The 14625-nt window shown below is 39.1% G+C and overlaps 2 protein-coding genes across 2 annotated transcripts; both read right to left on the bottom strand.

Moving 5' to 3' along the window:
* Positions 1 to 6136: 6136 nt before the first annotated feature.
* Positions 6137 to 7081, bottom strand: LOC139155413 (olfactory receptor 14I1-like). Its single transcript, XM_070730542.1, has one exon. The coding sequence runs from the start codon at positions 7079 to 7081 to the stop codon at positions 6137 to 6139; it is 945 nt and encodes a 314-aa protein (XP_070586643.1).
* A 5335-nt stretch (positions 7082 to 12416) lies between these two features.
* Positions 12417 to 13361, bottom strand: LOC139155412 (olfactory receptor 14I1-like). Its single transcript, XM_070730541.1, has one exon. It carries the CDS (start codon positions 13359 to 13361, stop codon positions 12417 to 12419), a length of 945 nt encoding a protein of 314 aa, XP_070586642.1.
* Between the last annotated feature and the right edge of the window lie 1264 nt (positions 13362 to 14625).

The raw sequence follows: 14625 nt of genomic DNA, 5'->3' as shown, positions 1-14625 counted from the left end.
TGCCTTTAGCCCCTGAGAAGACCGAAGGCCCCGCCACCAAGATTACCTTCCTCGGTATTGAATTGGACTCAGAGGAGCAATCTTCTAGATTGCCCCTGTATAAGTTGACTAAAATCAGGGGTAAGCTTGATGCGGTTCTGGGCTGCAGGAAGGTCACTCTTCGTCAGCTCCAGGAATTAGCTGGGATACTTAATTTTGCCTGCCGGGTCGTGGTGCCGGGCAGGGCTTTTTCTAGCAGGTTGTATACTGCGATGAAGGGGCTCCGTTTGCCCCATCATCGTACCCGCTTATGTGCAGGGGTCAGGGCTGACCTCTGCGTGTGGCAGGAGTTTTTAGACCGATTTAATGGGCTGTCTTTTTGGAGGCACAAGCTTCTTTTGGACAGAGTCATGCTGCTTGTCCGCCATTTTGTGCGCAGGTCCTTGTCCCTAAACACATTGTTTTTGGCTAGGCATGTCCCTGGGTTAGATAACGGGGTTGCTGATGCCTTGTCCCATGGTCAGTTGTCCAGGTTTTGGACCCTGGCCCCGTGGGCCCGAGAGTCACCAGAGGCATTCCCCAGCCACCTTTGGAGCCTGGGCGGGCTCCCGAGCAGTGGAGAGATGAGGCCTCCAGGGCTATCGCCCTCTCTGTAGCACCGGGCACCCTGCGGGCTTACCAGCGTGCAGGTAAGGAGTTTGGGGATTTTAGGCAGGGTAGGGGTTATCCCCATAGTTGGCCTGCCCCAGTGGAGCACCTGGAAGAATTTTGTGTCCAGCTTAGGCAGGGTGGCCTTTCAGTTAGGACTATTAGGTCCAGGTTAGCCGGCCTCGCCTTTCTGTCCAAGGCGGGGGGGGGGTGTTAGTGATTTTTCTGGTGACTTCCGCATTCGGAAGATGCTGGAAGGCTGGGTGAGGGAGCGACAGGGGACCCCTTCTGACACTCGTCAGGCCCTGATGGTCCAGCAGCTCTCCCTGATTAATCAGGCCTTGGAGAGTCTGTGTGCCTCTCTGTACGAGGCCCGTCTTTTTAGGGCAGCGACTTGTGTCATGTTTTTTGGGGCCCTAAGGGTCAGCGAGGCCATGGCCTCCTCTCAGGCTGACACGTCGGTCCGTGCCTTCCAGTTCACTGATCTAGCCTTTAGGCAGGGGTTGTCTCCCTTTTGGTGAGACATTCCAAGCAGATCAGTTGCACAGAGGGGTTAGAATAGAGTTTAGTGCGGCCACCGACCAGTCCGTGTGCCCAGTGGCTGCTTTACAGCATTTTTGTAGCTTGAGGGGGTCGGGGAAAGGGTACCTTTTTAAATATCAGGACGGTATCCCTCTGACCCGTTATCAATTCTGGGCGTTAGTGTCCAAGACAATGGCTCAGGTAGGCATGGACCCCGCCGGCTACGGAACGCATTAGTTCCGTATCAGCGCCGCCACTAGCACGGCACTTTCAGGTTTCCTGGCCCAACGGATTCGGGAGATTGACCACTGGCGGTCAGCGGCATATTTGGGTTATGTTAGGCCCGCTGAGGATTCTGGGCAGGGCTTAGGCTAGGTAACCTCTCTGTGTCCTCTTCCAGGTCCCCATGCCAATACGAAACCGACGGCGCTGCTGTGCGGCCACAGCATGATATTTTGGGCCGGCCGCTCAGCAGCCAGAAGCACCATCGGGACCCAGTTGTCATTGGGACGGTGAGTCAAGATTGTTTGGATGGGCCGGTGGGAGGGACTCCTGCCGGCATTGCTGGGCGGGCAGCATCCCACGGCTGCACCCGGCGGTAATGGGTGGGCGGCTACCCAGGGCCACGCCCAGGTTGGACTGGGAGGGCGGCATCCCATTGCTGTGACCAGATGGCTGGTCTTGCACCTCGGTGGCAATGACCTGTGCCTGCTTGGGGGTCTACCATTGATCATCCAGGCGAGCGAGGACCTGCGGTGGCTTCGCACGGTGTGACCCAACACGCAAGTGGTGTGGTCAGAGATCCTCCCGAGGATCACGTGGAGGGACACCATTTCCCTTAGGGCCATTCACCGGCTCAGGCGTAGAGTAAATAAGGCCCTGGTACGGATAGTCAGGGAACTAGGTGGGGTTGTAGTGGCCCATCCCCTCATCACTGTAGATCGGCCATGGCTTTACCGGGCCGACGGCGTTCACCTGTCAGAACAGGGGAACGCCATTTTCTTACAGGACCTGCAGTGGTCTCTGCATGAGCTGGCACAGCACCTTTAAGTCCCCTGTTAGGGGTTAGTCGGCGGGACCCTCCTCATGCAAGTGCATGGCAGGGTCTCAGGTGAGGGAGGGGTTCCTCACCTGGACTAGCATCGAGCTACGCCCATAAGTTGCCCAGGAATGTTTATTGCTACGTCATTTCCGCCCCGGAAGTATTTGTTTGACCCATTGTTTGGGTCATAGTTAGTTATGTTGTTATGCTAATTTATTTAAATTAAATTATGCTAATTTATGTTAATAAAAATGACCCAGTTTAAATCCAGCTCTTGTGTCCGTGTCGTTACTCCGTCTCTTCTGCAATAGCGCCAGTGGACTCACCCTGCTGGCGGCGATTGCCGAAGGGTCGGGGAGACACCGGACTCCCTTGGCGGCCGCCATCTTGCATCTTGGCTGAAGTCTCGCGAGGTGAGATTTCGGCCGAGAGTCAGGCCAGCATGTGTCCGGGCGGGGCTTGCTAGCCCTATTTAAGGGCTTGCAGGCCTGGGCTCAGCCTTTTCACCCGGACCTCAGCTAGTGAGCAGACACCCACCCGCCCTCCCTATTTTGCAGTGTGCTATTATGGGTCGCCCCTAGGGGAATTTTTTGCGGCTTTGCCCCTTAGCCGGGCCGTTTTTTCGCCCATTCCACACTGGGGAGATGGATGTGCAGTTAGGGGGTGCTTGCACCTTTTAGACTGATTGGCTTACCTTTGGTCATGAGGGTAGGCAGGTCAGGGGCGGAAAACTGGGTGGTGGTTTAGCAACTGCGCGTTCTCCCTTGGGCATCTTTGGAGGTGATTGACAGGTTCTCTCCAAGCTTGTGGTGGAAGCGACCTGAGCAGTTGGGGGGAACCTGTCTTTGGGTCCCGCACCTTTAAGTCCCCTGTTAGGGGTTAGCCAGCGGGACCCCCCTCATGCAAGTGCATGGCAGGGTCTCAGGTGAGGGAGGGGTCCTTCACCTGGACTAGCATCGAGCTACGCCCATAAGTTGCCCAGGAATGTTCATTGCTACGTCATTTCCGCCCCGGAAGTATTTGTTTGACCCTGCAGGTCCATTGTTTGGGTCATAGTTAGTTATGTTGTTATGCTAATTTATTTAAATTAAATTATGCTAATTTATGTTAATAAAAATGACCCAGTTTAAATCCAGCTCTTGTGTCCGTGTCGTTACTCCGTCTCTTCTGCAAAATCTAAATATATAACTATCTGAAAATTCAGCAGAGAAAGAAAGAAAGAGCCAACAAGTTTCTGGTCACAATTCAAAGTGTTGGTTATGATCTATAAAGCCCTTCATGGCACCGGACCAGATTATCTCATGGACCGCCTTCTGCTGCACGAATCCCAGCAACCATTTAGGTCTCACAGAATGGGCCTTCTCCGGGTCCCGTCAACTAAATAATGTCGTTTGGCGGGATCCAGGGGAAGAGCCTTCTCTCTGGCGGGTCCGGCCCTTTGGAACCAACTCCCCCCAGAGATTAGAATTGCCCCCACCCTCCTTGCCTTTCGTAAGCTTCTTAAAACCCACCTCTGCCTTCAGGCATGGGGGAACTGAGATATTCTTTCCCCCTAGGCCTTACAATTTACGCATGGTATGTTTGTATGTATGTTTGGTTTTATAATAAGTTTTTTTTTAGTTGTTTAGTATTGGATTGTTATATGCAGCTTTTTATCACTGTTGTTAGCCACCCCGAGCCTGTGGAGAGGGGCAGCATACAAATCCAATAAATAATAAAATAATAATAAAATAATATTCGCCATAGATCGGCGTTCTTGAAGGACTACGCATGCGCCCCATAGGAGGAAGGGGTGTCTTGTCCTTGGCAACAACAGGAAGTGCTATTTGGCGGGAACAAGTTTTGGTTTCTATTGATTGGATTCAAATATATATAAGCTGTCAGTGAGTTGCTATTGTTCTTTTCTTTGGATTCCTGTTCATGTTACTGCAGCAGCCATGTCTCGGGGTGATTCATTATACTCTCTCTCTCTGTGTATGTGTGTGTGTGTGTCTGTGTCGCTTTGTGTCTCTTTCTCTATCTCTCTTTCTGTGTGTGTCTTTCTGTGTCTGTGTCTATCTGCCCATCTGTCTGTCTGTCTGTCTGTCTCTCTCTCTCTCACACACACACACACACATACACACGCTATAGACAGGAAAATTTCAAATCTTTTTTTCTCACATTATTTGATTTTACCTCCTTGTCTCCCAATCTCAAACTATTAAATTAATCAAACAAATACAATATGCAAATAAATGTAAATTTAAATGTAAATTGATCAAAGACAATTTATATGGTCATGAGGCCAGCATTATATGCCAAAGGCACCTGAAATACTTCCACTAAAGTGGTATCTATTAAACTACTTGTGTTTGCATTTGAAATTGCTACAATAGCATTTAAGGAGAAGGGCAGTATTAAAAAATTGAATAAACAAACAAACAAACAAACAAACAAACAAACAAACAGACAGACAGACAAATAAATTCTAATAGTTAAAACAATATATTTAAAATGCATTAAAAATGGAGAGTGTATCTAGTTCTTCACAATTTCTTCAGATTATGTTGGTTGAAGAGGCATTATGGAAAATGTTTATATATTGAGGAAACTAATAGGTATAACTGCAATTCATAATAAATGTATGGTAGGAAGCAATAAATAGATTAGCTAATTTATTATTTAAATAAATTCACATTATATTTGTATACATATTGATAGTGAAGTTGATAGACCTCAAATTGTCTACCGTATATTGAAATAATGAAAGGAATAGTTGGTGGATAAGATTTACAGTGATTTTGGGGGGGGGGAATTCAGAAAATTTTATCTCTATTATCTTTAATATAGATTTCAAACATTTGAAGATTAATAGAGTATTTATAATTAACATATAATTTTGTCCTCTCCCAGTCACAGATCATCATCCTATGCTGGTATAGTTTTGGATCAAATTCAGTGCGTTTCATTTTAATATACAATTTATAGCAGAATACCACTTTATCAATGTTGATTTGTAACAGTTTCGTCACTCTTTTCACTTGGATTAACTTGTATTCCTTTAATTAATTAGGAGCTTTGACTGGAAGGTATACAAATTGTACAGGAAATTATGGATAACTTTAACATACAGAATGAGTAGTTGGTCTTAATTTTTTATTTTACTTCGTCAAATTAGATTAGACACACAAATAATTTGTCTTTAGTGCAGAAGCACTGAGTGTACATACAAAACAACAAGACAATCATCATTATCATCATCATGTGTATAGTTAACAGAACAAAAAATAATAATTCAAGGATAAATATACAGCAACCACAACCTCTGGGTTAATTATAGATACATATTTTTAAAGCCCAAACAATTGATGCTAGAAAAAGAATGTTGCAACTTAAACTTGGAGCACTAAATAACTTAACAGGATTGTTCCTATGGTGGAAAATAGGAAGCAGATGTATTAAGTATGTTTACCATTTTGATATGTATTTGTGTATGTGTAAAAAGGATAAATCATAACAATAGTAATGCCTATCCCATGCCCTAGAGAAGAATTCAATAGATGGATAAAAATGCCAAATATAGACTAATCGTTATTCTGACTGTGTGATGAATTGTAATAAAACAACATGGAGAAGACTTTTTAGCTTATTGTCTACTGTTATGCTTTTACCAATGTTATTGGAATGGTTTTACTTTCAAAATTTATATTGTAACATTAGTGTGCTGCAAATAGTCTAGGACAATTTTAAGAGTAGTATGAAAAATTATAAAATAAGGAAATAAATTCAAACTGTCTTGTTTATTTCAACCGCTGCCCTACTAAATCCATGGAAAAACAACAGGAAATTTGACCTGTAATGACTTTGTTGATATAATGCAGAACAATATCTAAGTATTTACAGAGTCTTTACTATCCATGGAAAAATACATTTATAGAATAGCAAATCAATTTTATAACATTATTTTTAAATCAGTTTTTGAAAGTTATTTAAATTAAGAAGCTTGAATACAGCAAGCTTTATTTCCTTATTCCTCATGCTGTAGATCACTGGGTTCATCATGGGTGGAATCACTGAGTATATGACAGCAAATACCATATTGATTTCTGTGGATACATATGGTATTGGTCTCAAGTACACAAGCATTCCAGTGAATAGAAGCATTGAAACTACAATGAGATGAGGAATGCATGTAGAAAAGGCCTTTTGCCTTCCTTTTGATGATGGCATTCGAAAAACTGTTATGAAAATCTGCATGTATGTCACAACTATAAAGAGAAAGCAGCCAAATGCTATGGTAGCACTTAGAATAAGAAGGACATATTCAACTTGATATAAATTAGAGCATGAGATTTTTAGTAGCTCTGGAAGCTCACAGAAAAACTGGTCAACTACATTGGAACAGAAAGTCATGGCAAAGGTAGTGCCAGTGTGCAAGATGGCATAAAGAAATCCACTGAGCCATGCACTGCCTGCCATCTGGATGCAGGCTCCTTTATTCATAATTATCTCATATCGAAGTGGGTTAGAGATAGCAACATATCGGTCATGAGCCATGACTGTGAGGAGAGTAAAATCAGAAGCTGCAAAGAGGAGGAAGAGACACACTTGAAAGATGCAACCAATGTATGAAATCAATCTGGTGTTCATGAGAGAATTTGACATGGATTTGGGTATGGTGACAGAAATAACTCCGAGATCAGTTATAGCTAAATTCATGAGGAAGAAATACATGGGAGTATGTAGTCGGTGATCAAGAATGACTGCAGAAATAATGATGAGGTTTCCTGAAATGGCAGCCAAATAAAAAACCAGAAACACAACAAATTGCAAAATCTGAATTCCACGGATATCTGAGAACTCCAACAGCAGAAATTCTGTCATTGATGTTTGGTTAGACAAAGCTTTCATTTCTCAAGGTTAAATTAAGTATAGTTTCTGGAGAGTAAAAAGAATAAAACAGGGGGAAAAATAAAAAAAAATTATAACTATTTCATGTATTTGAACTTTTTTACATTTGCTAAAAACTTGTTATTTTAACAGTTATATTTGAAAAAAAATAAATGCCTGTCATCCTGATTATTGCCACACATTAGAGTTTACTTATAATGGCACTTAACTGCTGTTTGAAAGTATCTGTAAAGCTTAGAGCACAAACAGACTATAATTCCATGTCTGGTTTTTTTCTTCTTTAGTTCTGCCTCTGGCTATATGCTACAGAAACAAAAAATGCAGTTATAATAATATTTTCATCAAATATTATTTTCAATCCATCTTTTTTGATTTTTTTTCATTTGAATTTATACCATGGACAATTTCTACAAATCAAATTTGTAAAAAATGATGATGATGGTGGTGGTGGTGGTTGATGATACAAACCAATGATCATGGTGGGCAAGATAATGAAAACATATTTTCAATTCTTTAAAATTATTTTCATCATCAATACAAAACTTCAATGCATCCTCCAAATGTGGAGACCATATTAGAATATTTGCAACTCTGCAAAAAGCTAAATTTTATAAAGCTGTAAAGTGAATGAGAAGAAGGCAGAGGGAAAAAGGGATTGTGATATTTCTGATGAGTCCAGGACTTACTGTATGTTTTTAACTATGATGATTCAGCATGACAACATTTAACAATTGACAGGGTAAGGAAGAAATTATGAATGAAAGAGTATTAGAAAAAAAATAAGGCAAATGAAAAATACTTACTCTGTCATTTTTACATTATTGATTAAAATCTTCTCCTGCCAAATAATATTCAGAAATACAAACTGCAATTTTGTCTCCTTCTGAACCAAGTACAAAATATACTAGAAGTAAAAGGGATATTTATTAATGTTCCTTTAACATTTAGTGGTCTCAAGAGTCACACAGAGTTGATTAGAAGAATCAACATTTTTAATTGATGGTAAATAGATTATATAGAATAGAATACAAACATACATTGATTAAACTATCTCATTCATTTAATCCTTTATTATTTTTGTGTGCGCACATTACTCCCTACTGATAATAAAAACAAAGTATTTAATCCTACACTTATGCCTCCTAAAGTACATTAAATTATATTTGGCAAGTTGATCAATGTATTTACCATACAAATTTACTAGTAATGAAAAATCTAAATATATAACTATCTGAAAATTCAGCAGAGAAAGAAAGAAAGAGACTGAGAAAAAGAGAAAGAGAAATAAGAGAAAAGAAAGGAAGGTAAGGAAGAGAGGAAATGGAGAGAGAGAGAAGAAGAAGATAAAAGCATCAGAAACCCTACCACTAGATGTGGCTTCAGAAGACACTTTGAAACAGCATAGCAATTTAGGGCTGGAAGATATCTCAGAGGTCATCTAGTCCAAACCAGCATTGCAGAAGGAAACCTTAGATTGTTTGGATTATTAGATTGTCTCAAACATGCAGGAGAAGGTAGAGCTAGTCCTTGACTTATGACCACAGTTGAGCCCAAAATTTTGGTTGCTAAGCAAGAGTGTTGTTAAATGAGTTTTACCACATTTTACTCAATCCATTACATTTCCAGGTTCCTACAGTCATGTGCAAGTTAGGGAAGAACATTTGAAGGCATGTGTAATGTTCTAATGTACAGAAGTTATGGTTAAATGTGTGGCAGAAAGTGGACTCTGAGTGGTATTTTTCCAAATCCACTAACTAAGGTTGAATGTATAGTTTTAGAAGAGCGCTCTCTCCCTTTCTCTCTCCCTTTCTCCCTTTCTCTCTCTCTCTCTCTGTGTACATACACATACAGTATGTGTAGTAGATAACATAGAAACATAGAAGATTGATGGCAGAAAAAGACCTCATGGTCCATCTAGTCTGCCCTTATACTATTTCCTGTATTTTATCTTAGGATGGATTTGCAGCAGAGGCGGAGTAATGACACGGACACAAGAGCTGGATTTAAAATGGGTCATTTTTATTAATTAAATTTGCATAATTTATTCATTAAATTAGTATAAATTTAAATAAACCCTAACAAGGACCCACAGGGTCAAACAATTACTTCCGGGGCGGAAAACGACGTCAGGAAAACTTTCGGGGGAACTTTTGGGTGTAGCTCCATTCAGATCCAGGTGAAGGGCCCCGCCCTCACCTGGATCCCAGCCATACAGCTGCATGTGGGAGGTCTTGCCGTCTAACCCCTACAAGGGGATAGAGATGGGCAGGACCCAAAGACGGTTTCCCCCCAAATGGTCAGATCGACCTAAAGGCACCATGACCTTTGGAGAGAACCTGTCAATCATCCCCAAAGATGCCCAACGGAGAACACGCAGTTGCTAAACACCTTTGAAGAGTGTTCAGAAACTTCAGATCATGCAGAATGCGGCCGCGTGACCTATCGTAGGGCTACCTAGATTTGCCCATGTCTCTCCAACACTCCATGGCCTGCACTGGCTCCCAATCAGTTTCTGGTCACAATTCAAAATGTTCGTAATGACCGATAAAGCCCTACATGTCATCGGACCAGAATACCTCCGAGAGCAGTCATGGGCTTTCCCAAATATGCCCATGTTACACCAGCACTCCGCAGTCTGCCTTGGTTGCCGATCAGTTTCTGGTCACAATTCAAAGTGTTGGTTATGACCTATAAAGCCCTTCATGGCACTGGACCAGATTATCTCATGGACCGCCTTCTGCTGCACGAATCCCAGCGACCATTTAGGTCTCACAGAGTGGGCCTTCTCTGGGTCCCGTCAACTAAACAATGTCGTTTGGCGGGATCCAGGGGAAGAGCCTTCTCTGTGGCGGGCCCGGCCCTTTGGAACTAACTCCCCCCAGAGATTAGAATTATCCCCACCCTCCTTGCCTTTCGTAAGCTTCTTAAAACCCACCTCTGCCTTCAGACATGGGGTAACTGAGATATTCTTTCCCCCTAGGCCTTACAATTTACGCATGGTATGTTTGTATGTATGTTTGGTTTTATAATAAGGTTTTTTTTAGTTGTTTAGTATTGGATTGTTATATGCAGCTTTTTATCACTGTTGTTAGCCGCCCCGAGCCTGAGGAGAGGGGCGGCATACAAATCCAATAAATAATAAAATAATAAAATAATATTTGCCATAGATCGGTGTTCTTGAAGGACTACGCATGCGCCCCATAGGAGGAAGGGGTGTCATGTCCTTGGCAACAACAGGAAGTGCTATTTGGCGGGAACAAGTTTTGGTTTCTATTGATTGGAGTCAAGTATACATAAGCTGTCAGTGAGTTGCTATTGTTCTTTTCTGTGGGTTCCTGTTCATGTTACTGCAGCAGCCATGTCTCGGGGTGATTCACTATACTCTCTCTCTCTGTGTATGTGTGTGTGTTTGTCTGTGTCGCTGTGTGTCTTTGTCTCTGTCTCTCTTTCTGTGTGTGTGTTTCTGTGTCTGTGTCTATCTGCCCATCTGTCTGTCTGTCTGTCTGTCTCTCTCTCTCTCTCTCTCTCTCTCATACACACACACACGCTATAGACAGGAAAATTTCAAATCTTTTTTTCTCACATTATTTGATTTTACCTCCTTGTCTCCCAATCTCAAACTGTTAAATTAATCAAACAAATACAATATGCAAATAAATGTAAATTTAAATGTAAATTGTTCAAAGACAATTTATATGGTCATGAGGCCAGCATTATATGCCAAAGGCACCTGAAATACTTCCACTAAAGTGGTATCTATTAAACTACTTGTGTTTGCATTTGAAATTGCTACAATAGCATTTAAGGAGAAGGGCAGTATTAAAAAATTGAATAAACAAACAAACAAATAAATTCTAATAGTTAAAACAATATATTTAAAATGCATTAAAAATGGAGAGTGTATCTAGTTCTTCACAATTTCTTCAGATTATGTTGGTTGAAGAGGCATTATGGAAAATGTTTATATATTGAGGAAACTAATAAGTATAACTGCAATTCATAATAAATAATGGTAGGAAGCAATAAATAGATTAGCTAATTTATTATTTAAATAAATTCACATTATATTTGTATACATATTGATAGTAAAATTGATAGACCTCAAATTGTCTACCGTATATTGAAATAATGAAAGGAATAGTTGGTGGATAATAGTGAAGATTTACAGTGATTTTGGGGGGGAAATTCAGAAAAATTTATCTCTATTATCTTTAATATAGATTTCAAACATTTGAAGATTAATAGAGTATTTATAATTAACATAATTTTGTCATCTCCCAGTCACAAATCATCATCCCATGCTGGTATAGTTTGGATCAAATTCAGTGTGTTTCATTTAATATACAATTTATAGCAGAATACCACTTTATCAATGTTGATTTGTAACAGTTTCTTCACTCTTTTCACTTGGATTAACTTCTATTCCTTTAGTTAATTAGGAGTTTTGACTGGAAGGTATACAAATTATATAGGAAATTATGGATAACTTTAACATACAGAATGAGTAGTTGGTCTTAATTTTTTATTTTACTTAGTCAAATATAATTAGACGCACAAAGAATTTGTCTTTGGTGCAGAAGCACTGAGTGTACATACAAACAAAAAGACAATCATCATCATCATCATCATCATCATCATCATCTTCATGTGTATAGTTAACAGAACTAAAAATAATAATTCAAGGATAAATATACACAATCTCTGGGTTAATTATAGATACATTTTTTTAACGCCCAAACAATTGATGCTAGAAAATGGATGTTGCAACTTCACTTGGAGCATTAAATAACTTAACAGGATTGTTCTTATGGTGGGAAATAGGAAGCAGATGTATTAAGTATTTACCATTTTGATGTGTGTTTGTGTATGTGTAAAAAGGATAAATCATAACAATAGTAATGCCTATCCCATGCCCTAGAGAAGAATTCAATAGATGGATAAAAATGCCAAATATAGACTAATCGTTATTCTGACTGTGTGATGAATTGTAATAAAACAACATGGAGAAGACTTTTTAGCTTATTGTCTACTGTTATGCTTTTACCAATGTTGTTGGAATGGTTTTACTTTCAAAATTTATATTGTAACATAAGTGTGCTGCCAATAGTCTAGGACAATTTTAAGAGTAGTATGCAAAATTATAAAATAAGGAAATAAATTCAAACTGTCTTGTTTATTTCAACCGCTGCCCTACTAAATCCATGGAAAAACAACAGGAAATTTGACCTGTAATGTCTTTGTTGATCTAATGCAGAACAATATGTATTTACAGAGTCTTTACTATCCATGGAAAAATATATTTATAGAATAACAAATCAATTTTATAACATTATTTTTAAATCAGTTTTTGAAAGTTATTTAAATTAAAAAGCTTGAATACAGCAAGCTTTATTTCCTTATTCCTCATGCTGTAGATCACTGGGTTCATCATGGGTGGAATCACTGAGTACATGACAGCAAATACTATATTGATTTCTGAGGAGACATGTGGTATTGGTCTCAAGTACACAAACATTGCAGTGAATAGAAACATCGAAAATACAATGAGATGAGGAATGCATGTAGAAAAGGCCTTTTGCCTTCCTTTTGATGATGGCATTCGAAAAACTGTTATGAAAATCTGCATGTATGTCACAACTATAAAGAGAAAGCAGCCAAATGATATGGTAATACTTACAATAAGAAGTACATATTCAACTTGATATAAATTAGAGCATGAGATTTTTAGTAGCTCTGGAAGCTCACAGAAAAACTGGTCAACTTCATTGGAACAGAAAGTCATGGCAAAGGTAATGCCAGTGTGCAAGATGGCATAAAGAAATCCACTGAGCCATGCACTGCCTGCCATCTGGATGCAGGCTCCTTTATTCATAATTATCTCATATCGAAGTGGGTTACAGATAGCAACATATCGGTCATGAGCCATGACTGTCAGGAGAGTAAAATCAGAAGCTGCAAAGAGGAGGAAGAGAGACACTTGAAAGATGCAACCAATGTATGAAATCAATCTGGTGTTCATGAGAGAATTTGACATGGATTTGGGTATGGTGACAGAAACAGCTCCGAGATCAGTTATAGCTAAATTCATGAGGAAGAAATACATGGGAGCATGTAGTCGGCGATCAAGAATGACTGCAGAAATAATGATGAGGTTTCCTGAAATGGCAGCCAAATAAAAAACCAGAAACACAATAAATTGCAAAATCTGTATTCCACGGATATCTGAGAACTCCAACAGCAGAAATTCTGTCATGGATGTTTGGTTAGACAAAGCTTTCATTTCTCAAGGTTTAATTAAGTATAGTTTCTGGGGAATAAAAAGAATAAAACAGGGAAAAAAATAAAAAATTTATAGCTATTTCATATATTTGAACTTTTTTACATTTGCTAAAAACTTGTTATTTTAACAGTTATATTTGAAAAAAAATAAATGCCTGTCATCCTGATTATTGCCATACATTAGAGTTTACTTATAATGGCACTTAACTGCTGTTTGAAAGTATCTGTAAAGCTTAGAGCACAAACAGACTATAATTCCATGTCTGGTTTTTTTCTTCTTTAGTTCTGCCTCTGGCTATATGCTACAGAAACAAAAAATGCATATAATAATATTTTCATCAAATATTATTTTCAATCCATCTTTTTTGATTTTTTTTTCATTTGAATTTATACCATGGACAATTTCTACAAATCAAATTTGTAAAAAATGATGATGATGGTGGTGGTGGTGGTTGATGATACAAACCAATGATCATGGTGGGCATGATAATGAAAACATATTTTCAATTCTTTAAAATTATTTTCATCATCAATACAAAACTTCAATGCATCTTCCAAATGTGGAGACCATATTAGAATATTTGCAACTCTGCAAAAAGCTAAATTTTATAAAGCTGTAAAGTGAATGAGAAGAAGGCAGAGGGAAAAAGGGATTGTGATATTTCTGATGAGTTCAGGACTTACTGTATGTTTTTAACTACGATGATTCAGCATAATAACATTTAACAATTGACAGGGTAAGAAAGAAATTATGAATGAAAGAGTATTAGAAAAAAAATAAGGCAAATGAAAAATACTTACTCTGTCATTTTTACATTTTACATTATTGATTAAAATCTTCTCCTGACAAATAATATTCAGAAATACAAACTGCAAATTTGTCTCCTTCTGAGCCAGGTACAAAATATACTAGAAGTAAAAGGGATATTTATTAATGTTCCTTTAACATTTAGTGGTCTCAAGAGTCACACAGAGTTGATTAGAAATATCAACATTTTTAATTGATGGTAAATAGATTATATAGAATAGAATACAAATATACATTGATTAAACTATCTCATTCATTTAATCGTTTATTATTTTTGTGTGTGCACATTACTCCCTACTGATAATAAAAACAAAGTATTTAGTCCTACACTTATGCCTCCTAAAGTACATTAACAAGTTTATCAATGTATTTACCATACAAATTTACTAGTAATGAGAAATCTAAATATATAACTATCTGAAAATTCAGCAGAGAAAGAAAGAAAGAAAGAAAGAAA

The sequence above is a fragment of the Erythrolamprus reginae genome, unplaced genomic scaffold (genome assembly GCF_031021105.1).
Source record: "Erythrolamprus reginae isolate rEryReg1 unplaced genomic scaffold, rEryReg1.hap1 H_18, whole genome shotgun sequence".
In the NCBI taxonomy this organism is placed as follows: Eukaryota; Metazoa; Chordata; class Lepidosauria; order Squamata; family Dipsadidae; genus Erythrolamprus; species Erythrolamprus reginae.
This window is presented reverse-complemented; position numbering and strand designations above follow the sequence as displayed.